The sequence below is a fragment of the Meles meles genome, chromosome 12, assembly GCF_922984935.1.
Source record: "Meles meles chromosome 12, mMelMel3.1 paternal haplotype, whole genome shotgun sequence".
Taxonomy (NCBI): Eukaryota; Metazoa; Chordata; class Mammalia; order Carnivora; family Mustelidae; genus Meles; species Meles meles.
Window position 1 is genome coordinate 78,441,199 of NC_060077.1, and position 15,225 is coordinate 78,456,423.

General features: G+C 48.6%; 1 protein-coding gene across 3 annotated transcripts in view; it reads right to left on the reverse strand.

Moving 5' to 3' along the window:
• The window catches only part of ATP8B1 (ATPase phospholipid transporting 8B1), a 125,717-nt gene that overhangs the window by 45,018 nt on the left and 65,474 nt on the right, over window positions 1–15,225 (reverse strand). For all 3 annotated transcript variants that reach the window (XM_046024392.1, XM_046024391.1, XM_046024393.1), the window contains one exon: window positions 918–1,015. In XM_046024392.1, the coding sequence (XP_045880348.1) occupies window positions 918–1,015 (98 nt within the window). The remainder of the gene's footprint in view (window positions 1–917; window positions 1,016–15,225) is intronic.

The following is a 15,225-nucleotide window of genomic DNA, read 5'->3' on the forward strand; positions in this document are numbered from 1 at the left end:
TTGAACTGTGTGCCCCAAAAGATATGCTCGAACCTAATTGTAGGACCCGGGACTGTCATCTTATTTGGGAAGGGAGTCTTTTGCAAATGGGATCATGTTACAGAGACCTCTCACTGGATTAAGGTGGGTCCTGATCTGGTGACTGCCATCTTTAGAAGACGAGGACAGCTGGACACAGACATGGAGACACACAGGGACAAGACCATGTGAAGATGAAGCCAGAGATTGAAGGGATGTGTCTACAAGCCTGGGGGCACCAAGGACTGTCAGCCACCTTCTGAAGCTAGGGGAGAAACTTTGAACAGACCTTCCCTCACACCTTCTAGAAGGAACCAACCCTGCTGACACCGTGATTTTGGACTTCTGGCTCCCTAAACTGTAAGAGAACGAATTTCTGTTGCCTTAAACCAGCCCATTTGTGTCCCTGTTACGGATGTGCTAGAGAGCTAAAAGACATATTACAACATGTAAGCACACACTTGACAGGTGTTATCATATTTTAAAGGTAATCAGGATTGTCTGAGGTGAAAATATCTTCAAAGTCTCTAAGTCTATCACAGGCAGAGAAGTTGGAGGGAAGTTATCAAGATTCCTTTCAAATTCTTACTACTTTCAAACACAAGGCTTCTCTGACATTATTGTAAATTCTTATATAAAACATTAAGAGAACTCTGTGCACACAGGGGAGATTTCAGTCTACATAATTTTGTTTTGGTCCATGTCAAGCCACTCCCACTCACCTTTATGAAACTGAGTGTGATGAATAATCACGATATTCTATAGAACGGACAATGATTACCAACAGGGTAATCAGGATGATCTGGAAGGCAGGTGTCTCATGAAACTGGTAAGCATAAGGCCCACTAGAAGACGCTGGCTTTTAGTAAAGAGTTTTTAGAAAGTTAAAATCAACTTACCGCGTACTTGCTCTCCTTGATACAGAAGAACCTTGTGTTCATGAAGTGAGGCTGTTCATGGAAGTTTCGATCATTTGCTTTGACTTGCCACGTACAATCTTTCAAAAAGAAAGAGAAAAAAGTCCATCACACAGAGAATTAGCCTATGGGTATGGGCTGAGTTCTGTCCTTCCCGGGTTCAGATGTTGAAGTCTGAACTCCCACTCCATGCCTCGGAATATAACCTGATAACACAACCTTTATATTATACGATGACCTGACTTCCAATTCGGGTTACTGCAGATGTAAGCAAGTTAAAATGAGGTCACTAGAGTTGCCCCCAACCCAAGAGGACTGATGGCCTTCTCAAAGAAAGTAAATCCGCACACAGAATGCACCGTGGGGCGAGGTGATGAAGTCACAGGGACACCACCACCACCTGCCAACCGACAGGTGAGGCCTGGAACAGACCCTTCTTTCCCTTCCAGCCTCCAGAGGAACCAACCCCTGCCCACACCCTGGATCACAGACTTGCAGGCTCCAGATCGGAGATAATTAAGTTTCTGCTGTTGAAGCCACCCAGATGGTGACACTTTGTTACAGCAGCCCCAGCAAACTAGTGGACATGTTGTCATTTGACCGACTGTCCATAGAACACTGGGGTTCTAAGAGTTGTCCTCGTTAAACACGAGGCAAACCCAATCCCAGAGCCTCGGAAGGTCACAGCTAAATGAAATCAAATTATTATTTTCACACTCATGGACTTGGTTTGTAAAGTTTATAACCCATTAAATAGTGAGCGAATGGATAAATCAAAGAAAAAGGCCACCACTGACTAATTCAACACTCTTGGGGCCTGATCACAGATCAATGTCCTCTGCTCTAGCTCACGGGCTTAATGTCACACCTGCAGTGCTGAGTGGACTCTGCCCATTCAGTCAGCACAGACCCAAGTTCCCAGGAACCTGAGAACGTCCACAGCATCTCTAATGCTGGGGGGATCATTTCTCACCCAACAGGTGTCTCATAAAGCCCTCCCCCACGGCCCAGCACTAGCTCTTCCTAACCTGATTCTCCTTGGGGATAGTTTTCTCCATGGTTACAGGAAGACGCTGTCTACGGGTTTAGTAGAACAATTCCTATCTCCTGGGAGATCACATCTTCCTCATTCCCACCCTAACCACCAACCACATTCCTAACATCTGTGCTTATCATCCCCTTATTTTTCTGTATAGGTTTATCAAGTACGCACCCCCCAAAATAAGTTGTTCAGGCCAATTTTAGCTGTATCACGTGGATTCTTCTGTGAATTGCTTTTCCACCTTCAACACTATGTGAGTTTCATCAACACCAGTGTGGGTAACTGCTCTTTACTGCCACTGGCTTATAGTACCATGTGTAGACCACAGGTTATCAGTTCTTTCTGTTGGTGAATATTTGGGGTACTTCTAGCATCTTGTTATTACAAATTTTTTTTGCTATAAACATTCTCAGATTGTCTTCTGGAACTCATAAGAATTTTTTCCAGGTATCTGTTTAGAAGCGGAAATTCCAGGTGATGACTCTCCTCTCTTGGTTGCCCACAATTCTTGCTGCAGCCTCCTCCTCCTTTTCTTGACTGCCCCTGAAGGGACAGGAGTCCAGTCTACATTCAGGGACTTGGGGCTTTGGGGGGCGGGAAGAGGAGAGGGAAGCGGTGTTGGTTGTACGACTTCAGCTACAGCATTGGAGAACCTGTCAGGAAGGCCTGAGGCAAGATGGCGCCCTCATATGGTCTCTAAAGAGCCAGAGGGTGAGGTGGGGGTCGTCTGACTTCAAGATCGGTATCTCAGCTTGTACCATGGTGACATCACATAGTCAGTCCACTGTGAGGTTACCACTAGGCTGTGGGACATAGAGATTCCAACAAAAGATGTGTTCCACTTTGAGATGGCCTGTATGTTTATCTAACCCACACAAAGGCAAGCTGGAATGGTCTCCAGGAAGTCTTCTCTGAGCCTGGGCCTCTACAGGAGCTTGCCCCTGTCTCCTTTTTAATGAGACTCCAAGGTTACAGTTTCCTTGCTTCCAAAACCCAGACCCTGGCTACCTTCTGCCGTCTCCACAGTGGTCTCCATGTTCCTCCCTCCACAGCCTGAGACACAACACCCACCTGTCTACCTCATGGTGGGACCACTGTTTTGTGGTAGGGCTGGCTTTAAAGTTTCTCAACAAAGAGCCAACCCAGTGGCTCTCTTACTCCCCAGACCTGAATCAGCCGGAGATGGGCTCCTCCCCGATGTGGAAAGTGTCCTGGGGTCCTTTGTGGTGTGGCTGTAGCTGCTGCTTCCTGGGCTGGTCCAGACTCGTTTCTTTTGGTCATTTCTAGTGGGTCCACAGCCAGCTAAGGACTCGCTGGAGGTAGATTTCTGAGTTGACCTGTCACCCCCTATGTTATAGCAACTGTCAGCCATCCATGGGATGAACTCCTCCTACTGGGTGTCTGGTCCTCCCTTCTTTCCTCTTGAGCTTCAGTGCTGGCCTTGGAGGCTCGCTGGCTTCCAACCTGTATGCTTACGTGGCCTTCACTCTGCAAATGTGAAACGAGGGTCCCCCTACTGCAGGCTTAGCTGCTTTGGCGACAGGCATGCCGGTGGTCTCTGGGCCTGCAACCAGCTCACCGGGCAGACTGGGGCCCCCCATGATGTGCTGAAAGTACTCATGGAAGATATGCTTGCAGACCTTCCTGATGACTAGGAAAGGTAAAGCCTGCAAGGTGAGATCTACTTTACTTCTGGCTCAAGTCCTCTCTGTCGCCGCGGATGCCCTATTGATGGAGCCCAGAACCTAACGGAAATTTCAGCGAAAGGGACCTTCTCACTGAGTGATGATGCACCTGGCAGTCAGGCTACTTCCATAGAAGGAAAATATTTCCACCCGCCTGGTCTGTTTCATCCACCTGCTGCTTGACTTCTTCTGGCCCATGACGTGTGGGCCTGGAGCGAACATTTGTTCAGTGCTTACTACGTATAAGACATCACGCTAAGGAGTCCAGTTTCTCCGACCACTTGGCTGTATGCACTGGGCCTTCTTTTGTGATCTATGTTCCAAACCACCCCGAGAAGTCTGCCCATGAGCCGAGGTGGGAGGGTTGCTTCTGAGCACAGGGTTGACTTTTCCACCAGGAGGGGCGGAAGTCAAGCACCCGACCACGCTTGGTTTCCTCACAGGAAGGGATAAGCATAGTGCTACTATGAAAACTCAAGACAAGGATGTCATCTATCAGGAAGGAAAGTTGAGGAAGCGCCTCTTGCTATCAGGTCTTCCACGGACTTGAGTTTGAATGTGCATATCCGATGAACTTCCTTTGTAGGCCGTACATGAGTGGTCAACCCAGTTGGGGATGCACCCCTCCCCCTCCCTGGCAACTGGCAAGAGAGGGAAATTAACAACTAAATGGACTCGACTATTTGTGGAGATGGGAATATATTAACGAACATTTACAGGTAAGAATTCTAAAATTATTATTATTTTTTAAAGATTTTATTTATTTAACAGAGAGCGAGCAGGAGCAAGCACAAGCAGGGGGAGGGGCTGAGGGAGAGGGAGAAGCAGACCCCCCACTGAGCATGGAGCCGGATGCAGAGTTCGATCTCAGGACCCTGGGATCATGACCTGAGCCACCGGGGTGCCCCTAAAATTACCAATCCTATCCAATTATCAAAATAAAGATATACTTCTGAAAATACTGTATTTCAGTTTTTAAATGATTCCTTTTCTGTTTTACTTTTTTAAAAACCACAGTACCATTACTGCAAATTCCGCTTGCCTCATTTTGGCTGCCCTTCATTGGGTAATCATAATGATCGTGCCATTACACATGGAACTGCGCCCAGCCTCTTTCTAGCGGACGTGCAATCAAACGGGAAAACTGAAATGGAACCGTAAGACAACTCACAAGCACTGCTACAACATGCGCTGTCGCACGACCAGAATATAGTGCGCACGATCAGAAGAGTTCTCCCGACCAGAATATAGTGCGCACGATCAGAAGAGTTCTCCCGACCAGAATATAGTGCGCACGATCAGAAGAGTTCTCCCCCGCTGGAACAGGAGATCTAAATAAAAGGAGCTAAAAAAGAGATTTTAAAGGGTGATCTTGAATCCATTCTAGGTTTTGGTAATTTGAAAATGTATGTGCTGTTAACAGTTTCTGTTAGCTTGCAGATGGTTTGCGACACAGCTCCACCTACCAGTGTCCCAGAACCTCACCGAGCTGCTGTGCTAAAATCCACGAAGGCTTCGAAGGAAAACAGACTGGTTCCTCAAGAAGCAAGAAAAGGCCAAAGGGAAGGGATAAAAATCAATCTCAGAAAAACTCAAGAGGAAAGGATAAGCTGCACAGTTAGTGAATGAGCTAGATTCACTGCCTCCCCCGCACCTCGTGGCTCTTTTTTGTTTTAATTTTTTATTTAAATTCAATTTAGGGGGCACCTGGGTGGCTCAGTCGTTGGGCGTCTGCCTTCGGTTCAGGTCATGATCCCAGGTCCTGGGATCAAGCCCCGCATCCGGCTCCCTGCTCCTTCGGGAGCCTGCTTCCTCCTCTCCCTCTGCCACTCCTTCTGCTTGTGTTCCCTCTCCTGCTGTGTCTCTGTCAAATAAATAAATAAAATCTTAAAAATAAATAAATAAATAAATTCGATTTAGTTGGGATGCCTGGGTGGCTCAGTCGGTTAAGTGTGTGCCTTTGGCTCAGGTCATGATCCCAGGGTCCTGAGATCCAGCCCCCCACTCAGCGGGGAGTCTGCTTCTCTCTCTGCCCCCCTCCCCTGTTCTTGCACTCGTGTGCACTATCTCTCTCCAATAAATGAATAAAATCTTAAAAATAAATCAATTCAATTTAGTTACCATATAGCGCATTAATTTCAGGGTAGGATTTAGTGATTCATCAGTTGCATGTAACACCCGGTGCTCATTCCATCACGCACCCACCCACCCACCCCCTCCAGCAACCCTCACTTTGCTTGAAATTTCCCCCATAATTAAGTGCCCTAGCCAGTGGTTCCTCCGTCCATCCCGCACTTTGCCTCACCCCCAGCCCGTTCTGCTGTTATTGCTTCTGACAGAAAGAGGGTCTGACCCCAAGCAGGGGCAGTGAAGGGTCTACCAGAAATGCCCTTGGTCTCTTCATTTTATGCTGTGCTAACACCTTGGGGAGACTGGAGAAAGTAACCAGTACGTCTTGATCTGCAACATGCTGACCTTAACCGCAGGAATTTTCCAGTTAATTTTAGAAATCTGGCTGCAGTCAAATAATCAATAACCCTATTTCCAGCAAGGTTCCTTGTTTGGTGTAATTCAGGCAAATCAGAGGGCAAACAAACTGATGCCTTCTCCTGATTCTCCTCTGAGTGTTATGCTAATCGCTTGAGGAATATTTCCAGCGGGGACCCTAAGAAAAGTGAAGACAGTGTTCTGGGGTTTAAATGCATTTACAAAACACATTATACCATATTGCATCCCTCTTTTGGACCATCAATGCACCCACTGGCATATTAAGGGCTCAGAGAAGAAATGTATTTAATTGTACGTAATTTGGTCTTTTCAAAATTAATGTGACCATTGGCACATTTTTTTTTTTAAATCACACAACACCTAATATGGTTTGAGAAACTCTGTGCTAAAGCACATGCCTTTAGGAAGGGCAGCAAAATAGCACCTGGAAATACTCATCTCTTCCATCAAACATTTACTAAATTACTCACTTGGAACAGAGAACTTTACTAGACATTTGGACCACAAGGCTAATTTACAGAAAAAGAAGAGAGCTTATCTCATTTTCTAGAATGGAAATACTAAGAGAAGAGAAGAAATAATAAACTGACCAGCAAAAAATGCACAAATGGCCCTTTGGTAAAAAGCTCTGAAGATAGCAACTAACAACATTTGTAAACCCATCAATGCAACGCGACGTCGGCCAGCTATGGCTTAAAATCATCCCCCAATTTGGTAAATGCATATTCAACACATCTAAACATTGCCACACGATGTTCGGAGTGCTCCCACTGGCACCTGAACCTTTGACAGCTGCCATACAGAAAGTAAGTTCCCCTGGACCCTCATCCTTACTGCTGGTTCTGATTTCTTGCTTACAGACACACCAACAACCAAACAGCTACACGGGTTGGTGCGAACCACAATGGAGCAGCAGAGTAAAAAGATCTCAAGTTTAACATCAAAAGGAAAAACCAACAAACTACAGAAGAGAAAAATGGGTAAAGGACATTAACAGACATTTCATAAAAAGGGAAATTCCAATGGCTCTTAAATATATGAAAAGATACTCAAGTTCATAAAAGGAGAAGTGCAGTTCTTCGCGGATTTTTAGCCTAATTTTTAGCCTACAATGGCAAATTTTTAGCCTACAATGGCAAAATATTGGCAAAGAGCAAAGAATCCGATGACACGCTGGGTTGAAAAGAGAGTAGAGGGTCAGGCCCCCTTAAGTGGTCTCTGTGAACAGCAACTGAACCACATCTATCAGATTTTAACACACCCACGGGCCCTGGCAGATGGAGCAATTTCTTTTTTTTTTTTTTTTTTTTTTTTTTTTTTTTTTTTTTAAAGATTTTTATTTATTTATTTTGACAGAGAGAGATCACAAGTAGGCAGAGAGGCAGGCAGAGAGAGTGAGAGGGAAGCAGGCTCCCTGCCGAGCAGAGAGCCCGATGCGGGGCTCGATCCCAGGACCCTGAGATCATGACCCGAGCCGAAGGCAGCGGCTTAATCCACTGAGCCACCCAGGCGCCCCAGATGGAGCAATTTCACTTCTAGAAATTTACCCCCTACGTATGTATTCATGCACAGGAGAAATGATACGTCTTGGCACTATTCAACATAGCCCTGTTTATCAGGACGATCAGAAAAAATGCCACCATGAGCAACCGGTCAAACATCTACATGACAAAAGTCTATGCAGTCTGCAAGACTGAGGCATGCTGAGGCGCCTGCGTGGTTCTGTTGGTTAAGGGTCTGATATCAGCTCAGGTCATGATCTCAGTTGGGGTCCTGCAAGCGAGCTGAGTCTTCTTGTCCCTCTCCCTCTGCCCTTCCCCCTGCTCATGCTCTCTGTCTCTCTCAATAAATTAAATCTTTTTTTTTTAAAGATTTTATTTATTTATTTGACAGAGATCACAAGTAGGCAGAGAGGGAGGAGGAAGCAGGCTCCCCAACAAGTAGAGAGCCTGATGCAGGGCTCGATCCCAGGACCCTCAGAACACGACCTGAGCCGAAGGCAGTGGCTTAACCCACTGAGCCACCCAGGCGTCCCTCAATAAATTAAATCCTTAAAAAAAAAAAAAAAGAATAAGACAGCTTTCTATGTTCTCACAGAAAGATCTCCAAATCACACTAAGGGTGAGAAGCAGGGATGTCAAGTCAAGAAATGGGCAGAAGACATGAACAGACACTGTGAAGACATACAAATGGGTAATAGACACATGAAACAGTGCTCATCATCATTAGCCATCAGGGAAATTCAAAGCAAAACTGCATTGAGATACCACCTTACACCAGTCAGAATGGCAAAGATTAGCAAGGCAGGATGTTAGAGAGGATGTGGAGAAAGGGGAACCCTCTTACACTGTTGGTGGGAATGCAAGTTGGTGTAGCCACTTTGGAGAACAGTGTGGAGATTCCTCAAGAAATTAAAAATAGAGCTTCCCTATGACCCTGCAATTGCACTCCTGGGTATTTACCCCAAAGATACAGATGTAGTGAAAAAAAAAATGCCATATGTACCTCAGTGTTCATAGCAGCAATGGCCACAATAGCCAAACTGTGGAAAGAGCCGAGATGCCTTTCGACAGACAAATGGATAAAGAAGATGTGGTCCATATACACAATGGAGTATTACTCAGCCAAGGGCAAGGATGAATACCCAACTTTCGTATCAACATGGACAGGACTGGAGGAGATCATGCTGAGTGAAATAAGTCAAGCAGAGAGAGTCAATTATCATATTGTTTCACTTACTTGTGGAACATAAGGAATAACACGGAGGATATTAGGAGAAGGAAAGGGAATCGGACGGGGAGATGAATCACAAGAGACTGTGGACTCTGAGAAACAAACTGAGGGTTTTATAGGGAAGGGGGGTGAAGGGATGGGTGAGCCTGGTGGTGGGTATTAAGGAGGGCACATACTGCATGGAGCATTGGGTGTTACACACTAACAATGAATCTTGGAACACTACATCAAAAATTAATGATGTATTGTATGGCGACTAACATAACATAATTAAAAAAAAAAAAAAAAGCTGGGATGTCCACCGTACTGTGCTTCCAGGCATGGGACACACAGAATTAATGCACAATAGGGATGCATGCTTATACACGTACTGACAAAGTGTTTATGTATCTCTAAGTACACAGGGACACAGGTTTGTAAGTATTCTTTGCATATACAGGTGTTCGTATATCTCCGGAAGGTCATTTGAGAAACTGATACCAGTTTCTTTCTGGGAAAGGAAACCTCAGGGCTGAAGAACAGAGGAGACAAGTTAGGAGACTTCATCTTCACTGTTCCCTCCTATAATTAGGATCCATGGGCACACACTCCCTTTTAAAACAATATGCTTACAATTCAATTCCTTCCCTCTATAGGTTTACATATGAAGCCAATGTGTAAGTTGCTTGATTTTCTTATGGTCATTATACCACTGTATCTACTTTTCTAAAGGCACGGAATGGGTGCGAATAGATCAAGAGTGAACAATACAAAGGCACCTGGGTGGCTCAGTGGGTTAAAGCTCTGCCTTCGGCTCAGGTCATGATCTCAGGGTCCTGGGATCGAGCCCCACATCGGGCTCTCTGCTCAGCAGGGAGCCTGCTTCCGCCTCTCTCTCTCTGCCTGCCTCTCTGCCTGCTTGTGATCTCTGTCTGTCAAATAAATGAATAAAATCTTAAAAAAAAAAAAGAGTGAACAATACAGGAAAAGATGGAAGTCTATGCGGTCATGGGTTCTGATGTCCAGCCAAGCCGAAGGGATTCACGACAGGAGTGGCTGGTCAGATCGTGGTTTTCCCTGGTCACACTCACAGCAATGGGCAGGATGTATTTGAAGAGAACAGATCTAGAGGCAGAAGACCAGTGCGGTCACTGAAGGGAGAGTGGATGGGAGCCTGAGCCAGAACTAAGGGAATGGAAATGGAGAGAAGCCAGATTTAAGAACTGTAGGACAATGGTCTGAATGTGGACAGGGAAGAATGAGAAATCAAAACGAAGTCAAAAGGAGAAAAAGACTACCCCAGGGTGACTTCTGGGGTGACTGGATGGGCCGACGAGCCACGGACGAGCTAGAGGACACAGAGGTACAGGTCTAGCTGGGGGACTGGTGAACTGAAGACACCTAGAGGACATGTCTGGGGGACATGACCATCCAGAAGCCACAGAAACAGATCTGGACTCCAGGCTGAGGTTTAGGGCAGAGACAGAGATTGGAAGGTACTAGACATGCAGATGTGGGTGGAAACCAGGAGCATGAATGGGTTATGTCAGAAGCGAGCCAGGAAGAAACAAAGCTACGAGCAGGCGAGATATTAAGTAGTGGGAGGAGAACAGGGATCCAGGAAAGAGACTGTGAGGCTCAGGGTGAAATCAGGAGAACTCGTGTCACAACGGTGAAAATGCATGAGCCTTAGTAGCAAACAGACACGTGCCCAGTAAGCAGACACGAGAGATGTCCAGTGATTTGGTGATCAGAATCCCGTTAGTGACCTTATGGAATAAGAGACGTGTCCTCTGGATAAGAAAATAAAGGGGGGCTGCGCCCATTAGGTGATGGTTTTAGGACAGAGACCCAGGTGAGGCGAGCTGAGACACCACGCTCTGAGGAGCAGGTACACTGGGGGGACGTGTCAGACGACGGTCCTGAAGTGAGGCTGAACCTGGTGGGGTTCATTTTATTTTTTTAAAAAAGATTTTATTTATTTATTTGAGAGAGAGTGCATGAACAGTGGGGAGGGGCAGAGGGAGAAGCAGACACACTCCTCACTGAGCAGGGAGCCTGACGCGGGGCTCGATCCCAGGACCTTGGGATCATGACCTGAGCCAAAGGCAGATCCTTAACCGACGGAGCCACCCGGGCACCCCGAGATTTAGTTTAAAATATGGGTCCTCCCGTGGCCTCACTCTAGACCCACCCTCTCAGCACCTCTAGAAACTCAACCCAGGCACTGAGGGAGTTAAAACCTCCACACAAGATTCCGTTCCGCCAGCAGGATGGAGAACCATAAAGACACTGACGGTAAGTGTCTTCCTCAGGTGACTTCTATCATCGAAAACTCACGTTAGAGATGCAGGTTTCAAACCGGCCCTCAGAAAAGCCAACACCGCGCAGGTCCCCATAAGCAAGAGCTTCCTGCTCGAGGTTCCGTCATGAATGACGTTACACAAAAGCAGGTTCTAGGGGCGCCTGGGTGGCTCAATGGGTTAAAGCCTCTGCCTCCGGCTCAGACCATGATCTCAGGATCCTGGGATCGAGCCCCATATCAGGCTCTCTGCTCAGCAGGGAAGCCTGCTCCCCCCGCCGCCCGCCTGCCTCTCTGCCTACTTGCAATCTGTCTGTCAAATAAATAAAATCTTCTTAAAAAGCAGGTTCTACAGAAGGAGCAAGCACAGTCTCATCATCCCCTCCCCCATGACAAATCCCTTAGCCAGGAACCCCCCCCCACACACACCCTTCATTTCATGAGCAGACAGTGACTGTGGTATTCACAAAGCTAAAGCAGTAGAAGGCGGCCTACAGCTTCTTGGAGGCAAAAAAAAATAAGTAGCCAGAGTGGAACTTCCGCATGGGGGATGAGTCGAGAAGTCAAAATGCATCCACTCGAGTGGAAAATACAGCTCACCGGCATGTTTCATGGATTTCCTGTGATTTACGGATCTCGGTGAGCCAGTCTGTGTTCTGGTCCCAGAGCAGAATGAAATCACAAATGTTCTAGAGATCCACAATCTTAATTCCAGATCCTTCTGGGAGGATACCGCTTTCGACAGGCATACAGCTGCCCTCGTTCCGTTGATGCCACACCCCACCTGAAATCATGCCCGGCGAGGGCAACCTCCTCGATGGAGCATTCCAACTTAAATACTACCAACCGCCGATCATTTCACCCCTGAAGAAAATTCTGAACAAAATTCTGAGTTGGAGAAGGGTTTCGAAGAAATGTAGTTTGGGGGCACCCGGCCGACTCAGTCGGTAGAGCGCGTGACTCCTGGATCTTGGGGTCAGGAATTCAAGCCCCATGTTGGGCCTAGAGTTCACTTTTAAAAAAGAAACACCGTTTTCTACCTTTAGGTATAGAGGGCTGCCCATCCCGGGCAAGAAGAAAGGTCTCTGCGGACCTCCTGTTGAGAAGAGCGCCACGTGAACGAGCCAGCTGCTCATGGGCTCACGTTTCAGAAGCATCTAGAAACTGCTCTGTGAGTGGCTTAGCATCCCCCACGTGATGCTGTTCATGTTACTACTGGGCTCTAAACAAAAAAAACAAAACCAAAGACAAATGACGTCACAGCCTCTGTGCGCATCGGCTCCAATTTCAAAGCTGCGGGAGCAGAATCAGTCCTCATGGGCAGTTGTCATGTTCTCGGCTAACTCAAGCACAGACGGTAGGCAGGCCAGGCAGGTGGGTGCCCCAGGAGCCCAGTGGCTGGGAGATGGCTGTGGCGTGTGGGGGTGTGCGTGTGTGTTTGTAGGTGGGGTGAGGGCTGAGTACTCACCAGCCAACCCCCCGACCCAAAGCCATGACCTGCCGTCACCCTCTCCCTAAGAACTCACCACTTCTGTGAAGCAGCAAGCCCCAGGAGTTGGTCCAACACGTCCCTGGGATGGCTGTCCGGGAGCCGAAACTCAGAGCTGTCTGAGCTTGTGGTTAAGAATGTGAAGCGCTATCATTTCCCAGCAACAAGGCGGCTTCGTTCTGCATCATTTCTTACCACTTCATGATCTCTATTTAACTTCCAGGTGGCCAGCAACACAAGTGGACATCCCACCAAGGTCCCCGACTTGTGAGGTTCAAAACAACCATCCCCTCTCCTTCCCCCTGCATTCGTCATCCCTGCGAAGGGCTCTGTTATCCACGGACGCAGAAAGCACTCTCCAAAGGGGGCTGCAAGAGGATCTCCCAAGTTCAATGTGACCTTCTCACTTCTCATCAACAAAGGGCATCTAAATTTCCCTTCCCTTGAATCAGATCTAGCTTCGGGGACTCTCTTGCGACCGAGAGATGCTCAGCACAGGTGATTCTGCCTAAATTCTGCAACCAGCTTCCGCTGTGATCTTGACCTTTTGGAATGCTGGCTCCTCAGACAGGCCCCTCAGAGGACACTCCACCGCAGCCCCAGTGCTACGCCGGCAGAAGCCCAAACCACAGAGAGATGCTTCCATCTACAGACCAGTTCAGCCTTTGAGTTACTCGGCTCAGGGGCCAGACCTGAGTGAAGAAGCTTCCAGATGATTCCAGGCTCCTGGTGGTTCCAATCACCTTGGTTGTTCAGGTCTTCACATAGCTGAGGGCCCAGACATCCGAGAACAGAAACAAACCACTCCTGCCACATCTCGTCTAACCCCAGACTCACGGAATCTGTGAACACCACGATGATGACTTTGTGCCAATAGGTCTGGAGTGGTTTTTCATGCAGCAACGGACAACCAGACCACCCACTGGGGTGCCTAAGCCAGAGGTGATTCCTCAGGCCTCCTTTCCTCTTGACCCTCGGATCCAGTGGGATTTATGAAAGTCAAATCCCTGACATCGATCATGATCTGTCACCCTTCTCTCCATCCCCGCCATCTTGGTTTGGGTCCTGACCAGTTTTTACCCGGATTACTGTCTGCTCTCTGCTCCCTGCTGGTGCCAACATGGGGTTTCTAACATAAATCCGTGTCCCCTTCATAGTTGCCTCTTCTGGGCTTTGCATGGGATAAACATGGCCCCAATTCTCATGAAGCCAACAGTCTGGTGGGAGAGAGTCACACAGTCATTCAAGGACATAATCCTAAGTACCCTCAGGGGTATGAAGGGAAGTGCAAGGGGCTCGTACAATGAGGGGTTGGCGTCGGGGGTCTGCTCCAGGCTAGGGCCGGCGCTCATGGAAGATTTCTCTATGGAAGCGACAACTCCACTGAGCTGAAGGTTGAGAAGGAGCCAGGCACACGGGAGGAGCTGCACTGGGGAAGGATGGGAAGTCACGGGCTGGGGAGGCGTGAGGAGGACAGGGAAGCGAGGGGAGGACAGGGTGACCGAGCACAGCGAGAACGGCTGCGCCCCACAGCAGGCAGCCGGGAGAGGACAAGAGGCCCAAACCACAGGGGCCGGAGCAGCCAAGGGAAGGAGCTGGAGTTGGATCCCAGGTGCAGGGAAGTCATTCCCCGCCCCACCCCCATGAAGCCTGGACGGGGAGGACAGGCGTGGCCACGCAGCAGCCACGCTGGGAGGAGGCTACCGCACATCTAGCCATGTTATTTGCGCCTAGAATGCTGCCATGGCTCCCTGGGGCCTTCAGGACAAGGTCCGGACTCCAGCCCCAGCTCGCCATCTAGGCTCCAAACATGGCTCACGGCTCCCTGCACCCTCAGCAGCTCGGAGCCCCCCATCACGCTGCCACCGCTTGAACGTCCTGCTCCTGACACCCCGGGGGCTGATTTCCCTCTCACACTTAACTGAGGGCTCCGCTCAGGCGCCCTTCCCTCCAGGAAGCCTTCCTTGACCAGGGAAGGCTGGTGAAGGGCACACCTGATTCCGCAGTCACACTTGTGTTGAGGCTCTCTGATGCACCCCAGCACAAATGCCCGCTGAGCCTGGTGCCCCCGCGAGATGCCCCTGCCTCCCCCTCCCTTCTCCTAGCAAGCTCCTCCCCATCTCCACTCGGCAGCTCATGCATGCCTCTCACATGCGGAAGCAGGGCAGCCTCCCCTGTCCCAGCCCGCGGGGCGGAAGCACAGGTCAACCCATTACAAGACCAGGTCACCGCATGAGTGGGGCTCCTTCTGCAAGCTTTCCCTCTGTCCCTGCGGTTTCACGTGTGCCTGGGTGAACTTTTCCATGGACAGAGATTTCTGCTTTCTCTGCTGGAGAGACTTACGCCTTGACCTCCTGCGGGTATGCTGAACCACCTACCACCTGAGACGGGGGGGGGGGGGGGTAGGGGGGAAGCTTCACCTAAGAAACCACCGGGGGCTTCGAAAGACCACAGGTCTGCAAGCAAAAAGGCTGGAGAAGGCTGTGTTCATGGGAAAGGCTTATAGGATGGCAGAGGCAGGGATGACCGTAAATCACCCCAAATTTCCTCAG